Raw genomic sequence first — 15,991 nt, forward strand, 5'->3', positions numbered from 1 at the left:
TGACGTCACCAGCGAATGTTACTAAGGTGAATCCACCATGCCCCCCAGTGAGAAAACCAGGAACACAAAACACAAACAAAAGGCATCAGACACACAGGCCATGACAGTACCTTTCCCTCAATGGGCGCCTTCTGGCGTCCTAATAGGCTTCTGGGGATGGTACCGGTAAAAGTAATGCTGGAGGCTGCTATCCAGGATGTGGCATCTTTCCTCAGGACTATACCCCTCTCAATCGACCAAGAACTGGAGGCCACATCCCCGCAGATGGACATCCAGAATGCGCTGGACCGTGTAGGCTGTCAGACTATCAATAACATGGGGGGAGGTGGGGGCTCGGCCAGAGGGACCATGTCTGACTCAGAGACCGACTTAATACAGAGACATGGAACGTGGGATGAAGCCTAAGTGAAGAAGGGAACTTGAGGCGAACCCGGGGAGGGGTTGATAATGCGGTCGATCACAAATGGTCCCACAAAACGAGGGGCAAGTTTCTGGGAGTCGACTTGGAGAGGGAGATCCCTAGAGGAGAGCCAGACCCTCTGGCCCGGTAGATAGGATGGGGCTGGAACATGGTCATGGTTGGCCTGTCGCTGGCACTGTGAGGAAGCACGTAGGAGGGCAGAACCGACCCGCCCCCACACCTTGCAGTGCCGTAGGTTGGCCTGTAAAGAAGGCACTGCCACCACCTCCTCCTGGAATTCAAACAGAGGTGGCTGATATCCAATGGAGGCCATAAAAGGAGACGTCCCCATGGAGGCCAAGACCATAAAGTTGTGGGCGTACTCCACCCAGGGCAGGAAAGAACTCCAAAGTATCGGATGGTGCATGGTCATGCAATGGAGGGCACTCTCCAAAGACTGGTTTGTTCTTTCTGCTTGACTGTTGGACTGTGGGTGGTAACCAGAGGAGAGACTCTCCGAGGCCCAAAGGGCGCTGCAGAAGGCCTTCCAAACTCGGAATGTAAACTGGGGCCCTCAATCAGACACAATATCCATCGGGAAAAAATGAAGACGGAAGACATGGCTGACAAGGAGGAAACTTGGAAAGAGGGATGAAGTGGACCACCTTGGAAAATCTATCCACCACTTAGAAAAATGCTTCCACTGCAGTACATCAGACCAGACTAGCACAACCCATCTGCATGGGCTCCTCTACTGTGGCTGACACACATGGGGTAGACATTGGTTCCAACAAACTGACCGTGGGACTACTTGGGCTGCTGGAGAAGTAGGAGGAAGAAAACGGCTAAATCTGGACCTCTCCCTCCGTCTCTGAGGCAATTTTCCAGGCGCGTTGTGAGGGACATCAAAGTCTCGAGGTTTGGCGTCTCGTCTCGCGCTGCCAATTCATCCTTAAGCTTCTCCCCCATTCCCTTAATGTACACTCCCCTTACACTAATTAACCAAGATAACTGCACCACGTGGTGAGAAGGTGCGTGAAGTGCAGATCGTTCCTCTGAATGAGGGGTGCGTGCTGACCTAGAAAGAGAAGTAAGAAAAACAGGGAAGGTTACTTGAAGTAACGGAACAAGAGAAGATACCATTGGCCCACATTTACCACAAAGCCGAAGAAAACGATCAGACGCTAGTGATCGGGAGGCAGCGACTTTTGAAGGGTGTTCCTGGGGTAACGTACTGCATCACTTCCTGTCTTCTCAATCGTTCGTTGGTTGCACTGTGCAAGGTGTGTTGGATTCACTTTACTTAAAATTGAATACTTGGGACATTCTAGTCACCTGATAACAACAGTGAGAAATAATATTAAACAAATACAGGGCTCTGCCGATTATTAGCATTAGCATGGCCTCACCGTCTGTTTCACCCGGTGTCTTTGTTTGTTCAGCGTGTGAAATGTTTAGTTACTCCTCTGCCTCCTTTAGTGAAGGGAATAGGTGCAGAAAGTGTAGTTTATTAATGGCTCTGGAGGCGAGACTTAGTGAGCTTGAGATGCAGTTCCGCAGCTTGGAGTTATCCGGAGTTGCATCAGGTAGTCAGGAGAAGGTAGCTGCTGCGGAGCTGCCTAGCGTAGCTAGAGCTAGTGGTCTTCCGGCAGCAGCCGAGCAGCCGGCTAGCCAGGGCGGCTGGGTGACGGTTCGCAGGAAGCGTAGCCCAAACCAAAGGCCCACGGTGCACCACCAACCGCTTCCTGTGGCTAATCGTTTTTCCCCACTCGGCGACACACCCACTGGCCAGTGATGAAATGTTTAGTCGCATGTCGTTGCTTCGTCGCTGGCTGTCACGGTGGTGCCCTGAAAACCAGGTGTACTTTATGGACAATTGGAAGAGTTTTGGGGTAAACCTGGTCTGATCTCCCACACGGGATGGTGCCTCTCTCATTTCTAGTAACTTGGCTAATTTTATTAGACCCAAAGTGACCTGACAAACCAGGGTCCAGACCAGGATGCAGAGTTGTAGTCTTACACACCTCTCTGCTGCTTCCACAGAACCCTCATCCACCAACAATAACATACTTAACACTATAGAGGTAGTCTCTGTTCCACGGTTAAAAGTTCACCAAGCACAGAGTAGGGGAGTGGTCAATCACCATAATCTTATTAAAATTAATACCAAAGCACAAATTGGAGAAACTAACATCACAATTAAATGTGGACTCTTAAATATTAGATCTCTTTTGTGTAAATCCCTGTTAGTGCACAACCTGATAGCGGATCATCACATTGTCTTACTGAGACCTGGCTTCAGGAGGAGGAGTATGTTAGCTTAAATGAATCTACTCCTACCCATCTTAATTATCATATTCCTTGTGTTACTGGTCGAGGAGGGGGAGTGGCAGCAATCTATCACTCCAAGTTATTAATTAGTCCTAGACCAAAACATGGTTCCAGTTCATTTGAAAGCCTGACTCTTGGCATCACCCATCTGAACTGGAAGACAGAAAAGCCGCTTTTGTTTGTAGTTGTATATCGGCCTCCTGCTGGGCCACATTCAGAGTTCCTATCTGAGTTCTCTGATTTCTTATCTGACTTAGTCCTCAGAACAGACAAAGTCATTATCATTGGAGACTTTGATATCCATATAGATGTTATAAATGACAGCTTTAGAAATGGCTTCATTTCATTAGTTGAGTCAGTTGGTTTCCTCCAGCAGATAAACCAACCAACTCATAGCTTTAACCACACCCTCGATCTAGTCCTGACTTATGGTGTTGAGGTAGAACATGTGTCAGTGTTCCCTCAGAACCCCCTCCTGTCAGATCATTCTTTGATCACTTTTACATTTATGATTAAGGATTCTTCTATGCTCAGAACAAAGTCTTACTATAGCAGATGTCTTTCAGATAATGCTGTAGCTAAGTTTAAGGAAGTGATTCCTGTGCTAATCCCAGGACCACCATGTGTTTCACCAGGGATCAATAATTATAATCTTAGCCCTGCTGAGGTTGACTCTATTGCTGAAGGTGCAGCAACCTCACTGAGAATCACGCTTGATTCTCTTGCCCCCCCTGAAAAAGAAAATAGTAAATCAGAGGAGGTGTGCCCCCTGGTATAATTCACATATCAGGACCCTCAAGCAGAAAGTGTGCATACTAGAAAGGAAGTGGCATTCTTGTAAAATGTATAGCTATCAGGTAGCCTGGAAAGACTGTCTGGTAGTCTACAAAAAGGCCCTCCATAAGGCTAGATCAGCTTATTTTTCTTCTTTAATTGAAGAAAACAAGAACAACCCCAAGTTTCTTTTCAGCACTGTGGCCAAATTAACCAAGAGTCACAGTGTTTTATATCCACGTATCCCCTCTTCCCTTAGTGGTGAAGACTTCATGAGCTATAGGCAGTTCGATCCCGGACCAGATCAATTGTTCTTTAGTGACAGGTTATGTACCCCGGTCCTACAAGGTGGCAGTGATTAAGCCATTGCTTAAAAAACCATCACTGGATCCGGACGTACTAGCAAATTATAGGCTGATATCCAACCTTCCTTTTATCTCTAAAATTCTTGAGAAGATTGTGGTGACTCAGTTACTGGAATACCTGCAGAGAAACAGCCTGTTTGAGATGTTGCAGTCAGGCTTTAGAGCTCATCACAGCACAGAAACAACACTTCTTAAAGTTACTAATGATCTTCTCATAGCTTCAAATCATGGACTGGTTTCTATGCTGGTTCTGCTGGACCTCAGTGCTGCTTTTGATACAGTTGATCACAGCATCCTGTTACATAGACTGGAACATGTGATTGGGATTAAAGGGGCAGCACTAGACTGGTTTAGATCGTATTTATCAGATAGATACCAGTTTCCTCATGTCCATGGTATTCCCTCTCCATACAGTAGGGTTAGCCATGGAGTTCTACAAGCTTCTGTACTTGGACCAATCCTTTTCACCTTGTACATGCTTCCCTGAGGAAACATTATTCTGCAGCATGGGATAAGTTTTCATTGTTATGCTGATGACACTCAGCTATATTTATCCATGAAACCAGAGGAGACAGAGAAGTTAGTGAAGCTCCAGACCTGTCTTAAAGACATAAAGTCCTGGATGTCTTCAAATTTCCTCCTCCTTAACTCAGGAAAGACTGAGGTCATGGTGTTTGATCCTGAACCTCTTAGGGATAGATTAGATCACATGATCACTCTAGATGGTATCTCATTAACATCTAGTCTCTCTGTGAGGAATCTTGGAGTAACTTTTGATCAAAATCTCTCCTTCAACTCACACATTAAAACAGTCTCTAGAAGTGCCTTTTTTCACCTGGGGAACATCACAAAGATCAGAAAGCTACTGACCCACCATGATGCTGAAAAGTTAGTTCATGCATTTGTTTCTTCCAGGCTGGACTATTGTAATTCTTTATTATCAGGGTGTCCAAGCAACTCTTTAAGAAGCCTCCAGGTGATCCAATATGCTGCAGCTAGAGTTCTGACAGGTATTGACAAAAGAGATCACATAACTCCTGTACTGGCATCTCTTCATTGGCTGCCCATTAAATTCAGAATAATTTTCCAAATCCTTCTTCTGACCTACAAGGTCTTCAGAGACCGAGCTCCATCCTACCTGGAGGAGCTATTGACACCTTACCAGCCTAACAGACCGCTCCGCTCTCAGAATGCTGGTCTACTTATGGTCCCCAGAGCCTCGAGGAGTAGAATGGGGGGCCGAGCATTTTGCTACCAGGCCCCCCTGTTGTGGAACCAGCTCCCTGTCCAGGTACGGGAGGCTGACTCCAGTTATCAGTCTGCCTTTAATAGGAAAAATATTGGTTTACATATTCAATATTGAACTGATGCATCAAGCAGTTTAAGTACAAAGGGTCTGATACTCTCACAAAATGATGTGCTGTCAGCTTTGAGGGGTCCAAGCTTTCAGGTCAAGCAATCCAGAACTGGAATTTCTTAAAGTTGTTGCCTGTTAATTGTTGACAAAGTGTAGGATCCAGAAGACATTCTGTGGCAGTTAACGATACAGCTTTAAGACATTATTGATTCATTTTATGAACAAAATATTTCAAAACACCACTACCGTCAAACACAGAATCATGGTGCAGGTAAATATAACCATCTGGCAGATTTAAGAGTTGACTATCCAGGGGTTTAGCCCCCTTTATTTGTTTGCAGACTAAGCCCTGTGTGCGGGTCTCCTCATCATGGAAAATAAGTATTGTCCTCCTGCCATTCGTTTGGAATTTACTGTTGGGTTTAATCTGGGACTCACTAATAAATTAATTGTGGTTGGATATTGATGCGTGGAGTCCCTTCTTTGCCACTAACTATCCCGGTTTGTGATAACATCCTCTACAACTGTATATTTCTGCCCTGTGCCTGACATTTGGGAGCTTTTACTGTTTGATCATTCAATATCCATCAGAGCTGGCGTAGATGCTGGCATGTCTGCAGAGGTGCGTGTTTTTGTCCGATGGGATTTATTTGACATTTTCATTGAGTTGAACTTACAGGGATTCACAGAAAAATATAATTTCAGATGTTTTATTATTAACTTAGTCATGTACTTTTCCTCTGTTACCAAATGTGTTTTTTCTCCATCAATCCTGAGAAGTGGACAAGGGGGAGAAGTAAAAAAGTCAAACATAAAATTCAACTTTATGCACTTTAGATAACATCAATATTTACATTGAGTTCTAGTTAATTATACATTAAATTTCAATAAGATTTACTAGTTCTGTAAAGTGGTTTATATTTGTACTGCGTTTTAAAAAAAAAAAAGATTCTGTAACCACAACTGCCAGCATTTTTCTGTAAAAATGGGATTTTTTTCACAGTATACTTCAAGAGGTGGTGTAAGTTGTGCAGTAGTTAGAGGGGAGGTGCAAGACTATTCCTCAGCTGCTTCCTATCTCTTGCTTTCAGCACGGCTGCCGGCTTGCCCTTGTGGTGAATGGAGAAGCAACGTCTCCATCACCAAGACTCCTACGAGGCCTCCAAGTGGCCGCACAGTAACTGGGGCTTTACAATAAAGACGTCATTATTGTTCAACTGAGGGTGCATGCCACTCCAGGAGTGTGAGCTCTTCACATTGCAGTCTGCAGACAGGCCACACTTGAACATGTAATCTGAACAGCCAAACAAGAAAACCGGAAAGAACAGCAACTGAAAGTAGTTGAAACTGGCGGTGATGGGGTGTCTGGTGACGGGAACAAGTGTGAGCATGCCGGAAGCTTGTAATCAGAACCCTGCACATAAGTGGCACAGGGCTATTCATGGTCATTAGCAGCTGGGGTTGACTGGCAGCTGTTCTTGGCAGACGCCTGTGTGGATAACCAGCAATATTCAGGAAACACACCGCTTACCCGAATTAGGTCAGGGTCTGGAAAAGGTAATCTAAAAATCACCCACTCAACCCATCCTGGATCCTATTGGGACATTCCACTCAGCTCTGTGAATAAGGAAAAGAAAATAATGCTTCTCAAATGTACTACATATGAACTTTTCTGGATAGTCATGCCATTACTGAGACCTCACAGGAGTACTGCACTTATTGCAGCGCAACTCAACCATTGACATTGCTGCTCCCAATGAAACCAGCTAACTAAATGATGGCTTTCTGAAAGAAGAAAGGCAGGGTTACACCTTCTTTTGGAAAGAAAACCCAACAGGAGGACAGTGTCAGCATGGTGTGGGACTGACAGTAAAAACACACTCCTACCAAAAATCCTAAACACTAATTGGCATGAGTAAGACTTATGTCACACAGAATCGCTTTGGCAAAGAATCTATATGCAACCCTTCTGAATGCTTATGCACCAACTCTTCCATCAAAAGATGACATAACTGAGTACTTACCAAGGTACCAAACAGGTAACGTTCTGTCCGTTGCATACACAAAGAGGAAAGGATCTTCTTGCTGGGTTATTTCAATGCCAAAGTGGGGAATGACAGCAAAGTAAGGAGAGGGGTCATCGCAGCCTTGGTATTGGCCAAGTCAATGCTATGGACTGTGTTTTTAAATCTCTGTGCGGCGCATGACCTGATCATTACAAATACCCTCTTTCTACTCAAAAATAAACACGATATCCTAGATGCTCTCACTTCCCAAATGTTGGCACCTGTCAGATTATATAATTTAATCAATTTCTGATAGAAAAGATGTCTTGCTCAGTCGTGCAATGACAAGTGCAGAGCGCTGGACAGAGCACTGACTCATTATAACCAGGATTAATTTGGAAGTACATTCTGCTATTCGTCTCCAGAGGTCAGGGCTTGATTATATTCTATGGATCAGGACGGTCTTTGTTGCTTTCTAGCTCTGCCTTAGGCCAAAGAATGCCCCTTAGCTGTTGTATAATGTGTATAGCGTGGCCTGTCGTGATGTATTGCTTAAATATACGATAAGGGGAATTAAGATAATGTATATACAAAATTAGGATTATTACTTTCCTTACTTTTCTTTAATTGAATTATTTTAGAGAACATTTACAGCAGGACCCTTTTATTCCATCTCCTTTATCCTACCGTATTTTCACGACCATAAGGCGCACTGTAATAAAAGGCACAGTCTCAGTTATAGGTGCTATATCTGTATTTAAAACATACACAAGGCGCACCGTATTATTAGGCACATGCTAAAACATACAGTAAAAAATGACAACAGAAGTAAAACAGTGAGTTTCGACACATTTTTTGAACAAAATATTCACACAAAACCAGTTTTCCTCTTCTGTATCTGAATTAAACAGCTGCGCTATTTCAACGTCGAACATCCCGAATTCCTCTTCTTCATCATCTGAATCAGACTCACCAACCGGTTCCGCTTCAGCGTTGATGCCGACTTTTGTGAAAGCTCTTACAATACATGAAGACGGTATCATAGCCCATACGTCTACAATCCACCCGCATACTGTATGGTGGCATAATTTGCCCACCGCTGCCTCATAGATGTGGCTGGGCGTGGTTATCTTGTCGCGGCAGTAGGTGCGGAAGATGGCCGCCCTCTCCTGGTTAGGGTTAGGGAAGATGGCCGCCCTCTCCTGGTTAGGGTTAGGGAAGATGGCCGCCCTCTCCTGGTTAGGGTTAGGGAAGATGGCCGCCCTCTCCTGGTAATCCGCGGGCAGCCGCTGCGCAACAGTTGTCCTTGCGCGTATGGAGAGATGCCGCCGCCTCATAAAGCGAAAACACCAGGACGGACTTCCTTGGAAGTGCTCAATGTCCATTTCTTCAGCAATCGCTTTGGCCTTTTGTTGAATGGTGACAGTAGAGACGGCCCTTCCAGTTGCTCGCTGTTCCACAACCCACTGTTCCACTCGGTCTTCCAGCTCGGGCCACCTTGCTTTGTTCCCGCGGAAACTCAGCTTAGTCTTCCTCACTTTCGTTCACTTTCTTGTTTTCTCCACTTTCTGACCATGGACTCATTCACATTAAAATGACTTGCAGCTTCTCGATTGCCATTTTCAGCCGCATATTCGATGGCCTGCAGTTTAAAGTAAGCCTCATACGCGTGTCGCTTGACCGGCGCCATTTTAGGGGATCCTTACACGTAGGTGTGCTGCTAATCGATGGGCGGAGCATTTACCGTAGTGCACCTACCAAAGGCACACAGCAGATTTTTGGAACTCAGTCCACACACAAGACATGCCATATTATAAGGCGCACCTCAAATCTCAGTGTTTTAGGGGCCTTATAGTCGTGAAATTACGGTATCAATTATTTATTAGACAAGCAGTATGTGTAAACTGGAAAATTACAAAATATACATTTGAAATGTTTGAGATACTGTACAGAGTAGCTTTTAAAAGTCCTCAATTTAGTAGAATAATCATTTTTACCAGTAGCAACAATCCTGGGCTCACCACCAGCATTTGTAAAACAAAATTGTCATTGAATTAAATAAAATTAAATAAAATAAATTAGTGAATAAAACACTACTCTAAGAGGGAAATCGTAAGTGCTACTTTTAATTGTAGTATTACCATTTGACATCAAACTACAATGTTACAATTATTTACAAGAAATGTTTTTTCAGTAAGTGCCCAGTTAGCAGAGACAGGAGTTTTCATGTTTTCACCCAAAAGCGTTTGGGGGGGCCTCATGTCTTAGATGTATGAAAGCTCAAACCTGATGAAATTACTCTAAATAATATCATATTATCAGAAATAATATTCAAAAAAATGCACATTAGAAAATGTATGGCATTTCAATGTCACACTACTTGTGTGTATCTCTCTCAGCTTACATCCAACTTCTATACTGTTAATTCTAGGTAATCTAATTAGCTATAAGTGAGTCCTGTTCTTTAGGTTTTTTCCTGATTTTCTCAGCTTCTACATGATTTGTCTAATTAGTACACATCCTAGTAGTCCATTAACTTTAGTTAGTTTGTGTAAGTAAACATATACAGGATAGGAAAGCTAATTCATTTTGAGTACCTTTGCAAAACTGCATTAAAAAATGAGAAACATTTTTAAAATTCTCTTAAAACAAACATTGTCTTCTCATGATTATGTTTTAGTGCTGCTCTGCTCTTCTTACATAGTTTCTTCCTTGCAGCTTCCAAGTTGCCACACCTCAGCAAAGGACTCAAACATATAGCTGTACAGGAATGTTCTGTGAAAGTTTGTTTGTAAAAATCAACAGGTTTTGTTCAAATGCAGATTTCACAGATTAAGGACTGTTATTTTACTAGAATGTTTTTCAAGGAATTGAAAGAAAGTTTTCTGCACCTATGAGATATAGGATACTTATAAGCCTAAATAAAATTATTCTAAACTGTCCATTTAATTGAAAAAAATCACTTCCAAAACTGTGCCACAATGTGTTGTTTGTCCTCCTTTTTCTCTTGTAGTGACCTTTTCAGTCATAGATCTGTCACCTTGTTTTCAACAGCAGCAGCAATCTGTTGGAGTCTGTAACCAAGCTGCATCTTTTGTGCTGTGGTATCCTCTTCAAGTGTTGTAATAATCTGCCACACATAATTTGAAAGGGACATAATTTAATATTGAAACTATATGCTTGAGGCTGTAGCAGTGTTCACATAGCTTTCATTAACTGGTATATGCACAAAAAATTCCTTGTATTTCTATGCCATATTATAACCATAAATCCAGGTATTAACCCCATACAGTTAACCCTTTGAAGTTGTGAGGACCAGACACAATATCTGCATCTCCCATATTATCTAAGGAGGAAAACAAGCACATGTTCTCAGCCCAAGATTCAAATTAAGGTCTGCTGATTTTCACTTTTCTGTGAGACTGATCTTAAGTCCTAGGAAACCAGACAAGAGATTTAATGCTCTTTTACAGAGCGCCTGTACACCCGAGCCCCATGCTTTGGTCCATGTACTTACTTGATCATAGTATTTGTTGATATACTTGTACAGATCATGTAAAGCAACAAGGCAGTTGATATCAGCAGTATAATTCTAAATGAAGAGACAAAAATACAACACAGTGAGCAATAAATCTCCATGTAGTTGCACATAGAAACTGGCCTCCCACTAAAATTATTTGATTGTCTGAAACTTATTTTTCCAAAAACAAGGACCTACGCGTGAAATTTCAGCCAGAGAAGAGTTCATTTCCTGGTCACTAGCAGGGATGGTCTGTCGTATATCTGCATAGTACCTTGCAGAAAAAAAAGAACGCGTAAAGCAATAACTTCATAGTTGTAGGTTAGAGTTTTGTACAAAACACCAATATTACCTAAGCGTGACCTAAGCGTAATTAAAGGAGTCCTAGTGGACAGATTCACATCATATATATAGAGAGAGATAACAAGCACACATGAACTGACATTTGAACTCAGATAACAAGCACACATGGAATTTCCTGTCCTTAACACCAGTGTGGTGACCTATGCTGTTACTTGGGGTGAAAATGAAATTTTTATGGTTTATCATGGTGAGACAGGATCTAGCTTTAAAGGTTTTATCTATCCTTAGTGTAATCTTTAAGGTCTAATGTGCAGACAGTGGTTGGCATAGCAGTCTGCTCTCATAGCATCACTGGTGTCAACAGTTAAATATTCTTACCTCTCGACCATCTGTTTGTAGCGTGGGATGTCTCTAGCATACAGCAACTTGTTGATGGGAGAATCCTGCCAAAGGAACACAAATTGGGGAAGTTTAAAGTGGTCATCGCGCCAGGTTGGTGATACAAAAAGCCAAAAGGCCTGTCATAGCCACCATCCTGTCAAAATTATTAAGATTTCAGAATAAAGATAAGCCATATTAATTCAGGCAGAAGATAAAAGATGGAGAAGGTTTGAGAGAAATGCAGGGAGATAAGAAAGGTATGGGAGAGGTGGAGCAGTGAGCCAGAAGAGGACAGAGCAGAGCCAGCAGGAAGGTACAAAGATACATACTGAGTATTTATGGGACTATGACAGGGAAAGCTAGATAGTGGACACGATGCAAGGAAGGTAGAAATACTTGATGTCCAGAAGATAACGTAGAGAGGTAGCAATGCTAGAAGTCTAGGATCAGGGTTATACCATGTTTTATCATGGTGTAGATGGAAGAGAAATAGAGTAGGAATTATGTGTTTGATAGAAATGTGCTTGAAGTTAAAAGAGTGCCAAAGTGATGAGTCTGAGGCTAAAAATGGCACAAAGTTTGGGTGTGACTTAAGCCCACATGTGACGTAATGTTCAGATTTTAGTCCAGTTGAGGACCAGTCAACAGGTTTTTGTACTCTTCCCCCAGATCGGGGTGAGGCAGTGATCCGCTCAGCATTCCTGGGACCTTAATCGTGAACACCAAGAAGATGCTAGTCAGACTCAAACCGAATAGCTATCATGCTAAATATCCAGTCAGATTGGGACAAAATGAAAGACACGAGGGTTGCTTCGAAATGTGGAAGTGACCCAGCGCAGTAGAGTAGAGCAGAGGCAGCAGCGTCTTTTTTTACTACATAGTAGCACACAAACAACCTGGATGACTCCCTTCCAATCCGCATCTATGTTTGCAGCCCACGCATTTTGCCTTTCCTGTTTAGCTTCTCGCGTGAGTTTGTCATACCTAACATTTTGGAGACCAAGTGGAGCAGCCGTCACGCCTGCTGATGGACAGTCGTGTAGCATGAACACTCCACAGACTCCTAACCAGATGACAGAGAGTCACGTAGTATGAACAGGACGGCAACCCAACAACTCTTAAAGTTGTGTTGTGTGAACAAGGCATTAGAAGAGAAGATCTGTTGTGAGATATATTAAGTGGAAAGATGGTGGTCTATGGCCAGATAAAGATTAAACTAATGACTATTTTTTCCATTTGTCTCCAAATCATAAGGGTAGCGCGAAAAGGAGAACCCTTCAATGGCAGCATGGAGAATGAAAATGCAACACAAATTCAGTTCAAATTCAATGTTTGTGGCTCTAGTAGAATAAAATCCCAGATGTTTTTGAAATTCCGCAAGGACACATTTTTAGGGCTAAAAAGGCATATCCTGATGAAGAAGGATGTCTGGCCACCCTAGAAGTCAGCATGATTGCAATTGCTTCAAACATTCCTACATTCAGTCATCAGCCGGCTGTTTACATATCCCTGCCACAAAAACACAAATACTAATTATGTTGTTTGCTAACTCATCATGGTGCTTGACCATAGCTGCCTTCATGGAGAAGAATGGCAATTCATCCAGCTGCTTGTCACTTTTACACATGGTTTTGAATAGAAGGGGCAAGATAACATTTCCAAAATGTTTGGGGATTGGTAGCGTGCAGCGGGAGTCTATACCACACATACCAAAGACTTTTCACGTACCTCAGATCTTTCTAATTTGTTAAATATAACAGTTTTATAGATTAGATAACCTGTACAATTCACTAAAGTTTAGCTAAAAACTGCATTTTAGCTTACCCGTCCCAGCTTGTGATCAGCAATGGTACAGGAATCCATGAAAGTCTGAGCAATGACAGATAGCACAGCATCCACATGATCTGAAGTCTGCACATCAAAGATGAATTGTGGATTCTTCAGAATATTGATCCAGAACCGCAATGGCAAACTTTTAAACAAGAAATAACAGGAATACAAGAATAAAAGCACATTGGCATTGCCCACAGTGGTCAATTTTCACAAATAAACAATTTAACAACATAATACTCAAACCCCACTTTGGTGATGGACAGCTAGTTACTTGGTCTTATTTATGTACTCGTCATTTGCTTTTAAAAAGATGTGAGGTCTAGATAGGGTACCATCGATACAGTTCTGTCAAACTGATTTAAAAATTAGTCAAGAGAGCAGAATTACACATCATAGGAATGAAACTGATGTTCTTTTAAAAAAAAATCTAGTGAAGATCAAGATCTGGACTAGATACCTGTCCTTGGTTAAGAGAATATGAAACTTTTCCCAAAAGGGGTATGAGATCAGGTGAATTATTATGCCCCCAAACACTCAAAATCCTCATAAACTGTCAGTGTTTGCCACTGCTGCTGTATGTCAGCTACCTGTTGGTTTTCCATATGTGGATTATCTCAGGGTCTGTAATACCGTGCTGCAGCGCTTGCTCATCCAACAAGTCAAAAAAGTACTTAACAGCCAGAGGTACGGGTCGACTGGTGCTGAGGATTGCAGTAAACAAATCATCCACAAACTTCTGCAGAGTCCCCTGACATAGACAGAGTGCCACAAAAACATTGTTATTATAGCACATATTCTCAAAGGAAATGATGCTTTATTTACAAAAATTCTCATGGCTAGATGGACATTTGACAATTGGATTGTATTCATAGTCTTAATATTGAGACAGTGGCAAATTGTGAACTGAGACAGGAGGAGTTCCTGGGTGTCTAAAAACACTAGTCATCTTGTTTAAATTGTGAAAATAATCCACAGTATAACTGGAATTATCCAACTAACATTTTTACCTTCATGAATAGCAGTCGTGTGAGGTAGATCTCAGGGATTGCCTTGGCTCGCTCACCTCCCCGCTCCCTTACACTGCCTTTCCTGTGCTTTGGCAGTTCTGACTCCTCTCTGGCCTTCACCAGATGCCAGAGTCTCACTCCTTCCTCCTCTCCATCATCTAGTGCTGGGGTCTCTGATGGGATGGGCAACAGAAAAATGGAGTTCCATCACACCTCCAGTGAATCACAGCATGATACAAAGTGAAACAGTTTCATTTCCTGTCCATTTTGACTCGTCAGTGAGAAAAATATGCATATGTGTTGGTCATAAGTCACTTATGTAGCTACACTTGTCGCACTTATTACTGAAGTACACATCAAAGTATGCAAATATGTGAACTTGTTTAAGGACTCACTCTCTCCAGGCATGTAATCATGGCTGTCATGGAGGTGATGTTTGCTTAGGACAAGTGCCATTGTGGCTCCATCAGGAACCTGAAATGGACAGTTTCACCAAAACTTTCATTCCTGGTTTTAAAAACTACTATTTGAGTAATTATATAAATACTTTTAGGAGGATTGTGCTGCAGTTTAAGAGTGATTTTTTTAAGAAGATGAGTTTCTGTGTTACTTTCACTCACCTTGTAGTGCTGCAGTGTGTTAAGGCGCTTCCATGAGCCTTGTACCACTGATGTCAGATCTTCATCTGATAGGATTAAGTGACCTGCAACACCTGCACGCCACTCTAGAACAATATTGAGTTAAAAACAGAGAGGCATTTATAATACCATGGTGTTTTTGAATAAATAATCAAATCAGGTTGTGTCTCATTCCAGAAGAACACTGCCATGAATAAAGAATGGTACCAAAATATCCTCTGGAGCAACTTTTATCATAAACATAACTGTAAATAAGCTGAACTTACCAAGCTGTAATGAGTCTATATGTGGCCTCTGGGAAAAAGAGGTCCCCTTCCATGTTTGCTCCACAAGTTTCTCCTTGACTTGAGTGATTGTGTCACAATCTAGGACTTTAGCTGGTACTATTTGGCTGGTGGCACCGGTGCAAGTGGCTGCAGCTGGGATTACCACATTTAGGGTCTACGTGGAAGAAAATAATGGGTGATCAGGAACCTGCTTCTAAAATTTGTTTGTTAATATTTGTCTGCATAAAGCCTGAAAAAGTACATACGTACAATCCAGATGTATTATAACATTTAGCAGATAATACAATCTCAATATTTTACTAAGATTAGGGAACTTGTCCTTGTGACTGGAGTCAGTCTTTTGGTTTGCATTTGTGCATTCTCACTAGTGTCCGGTACTCCACATCCTCTCGCAACAGCCGGTTGTCGTTCAGTGTGTACTTGGCTTTTCCTGTCACCACATCCACAGGTCCCTTGTCCACCTGGTGCTTTATTGCTCTGAACAACATGTAGAAAGACTCCCCTGCTGATTCCTGGCCAAGAATATGGATTGTTAACAGAGTGCTTAAGATAATGACTGATATATAAATGCAAGTAGGTACTGGTTCTTGGTACATCAGAATAGAAGATGAGCACTTTCTCTTTCGACTGAGTAACGATTGTGAATACCGACACATTAATCCTCCGTCCATGATATATGGTGAGACGTTGTCTTAATGCATACCTGCAGAAATGTGAAAAGACAGACTGACATCCAATTTGTCAGAAGTTTCTCAACCACTGATTCTGTCCTACAAATAAGAAGACGTG

At 42.3% G+C, this 15,991-nt stretch overlaps 1 protein-coding gene across 4 annotated transcripts in view; it reads right to left on the reverse strand.

Moving 5' to 3' along the window:
• Positions 1-9,096: 9,096 nt before the first annotated feature.
• The window catches only part of LOC130530402 (plexin-B1-like), a 28,194-nt gene continuing 21,299 nt past the window's right edge, over positions 9,097-15,991 (reverse strand). Inside the window, exons 26-37 of one of the 4 annotated variants that reach the window (XM_057041538.1) lie at positions 15,906-15,972; positions 15,568-15,714; positions 15,182-15,356; positions 14,898-15,001; positions 14,673-14,751; positions 14,278-14,450; positions 13,858-14,018; positions 13,262-13,409; positions 11,435-11,499; positions 10,952-11,027; positions 10,751-10,825; positions 9,097-10,363 (exon numbers count right to left, since the gene is read on the reverse strand). In XM_057041538.1, the coding sequence (XP_056897518.1) occupies positions 10,259-10,363; positions 10,751-10,825; positions 10,952-11,027; positions 11,435-11,499; positions 13,262-13,409; positions 13,858-14,018; positions 14,278-14,450; positions 14,673-14,751; positions 14,898-15,001; positions 15,182-15,356; positions 15,568-15,714; positions 15,906-15,972 (1,375 nt within the window). In that variant the 3' untranslated portion in view covers positions 9,097-10,258. Of the gene's footprint in view, positions 10,364-10,750; positions 10,826-10,951; positions 11,028-11,434; positions 11,500-12,421; positions 12,501-13,261; positions 13,410-13,857; positions 14,019-14,277; positions 14,451-14,672; positions 14,752-14,897; positions 15,002-15,181; positions 15,357-15,567; positions 15,715-15,905; positions 15,973-15,991 lie in introns of those variants that run through there. The other 3 variants (XR_008951827.1, XR_008951829.1, XR_008951828.1) reach the window with 3 other exon arrangements.

This window comes from Takifugu flavidus, chromosome 8, assembly GCF_003711565.1.
Source record: "Takifugu flavidus isolate HTHZ2018 chromosome 8, ASM371156v2, whole genome shotgun sequence".
Lineage (NCBI taxonomy): Eukaryota > Metazoa > Chordata > Actinopteri > Tetraodontiformes > Tetraodontidae > Takifugu > Takifugu flavidus.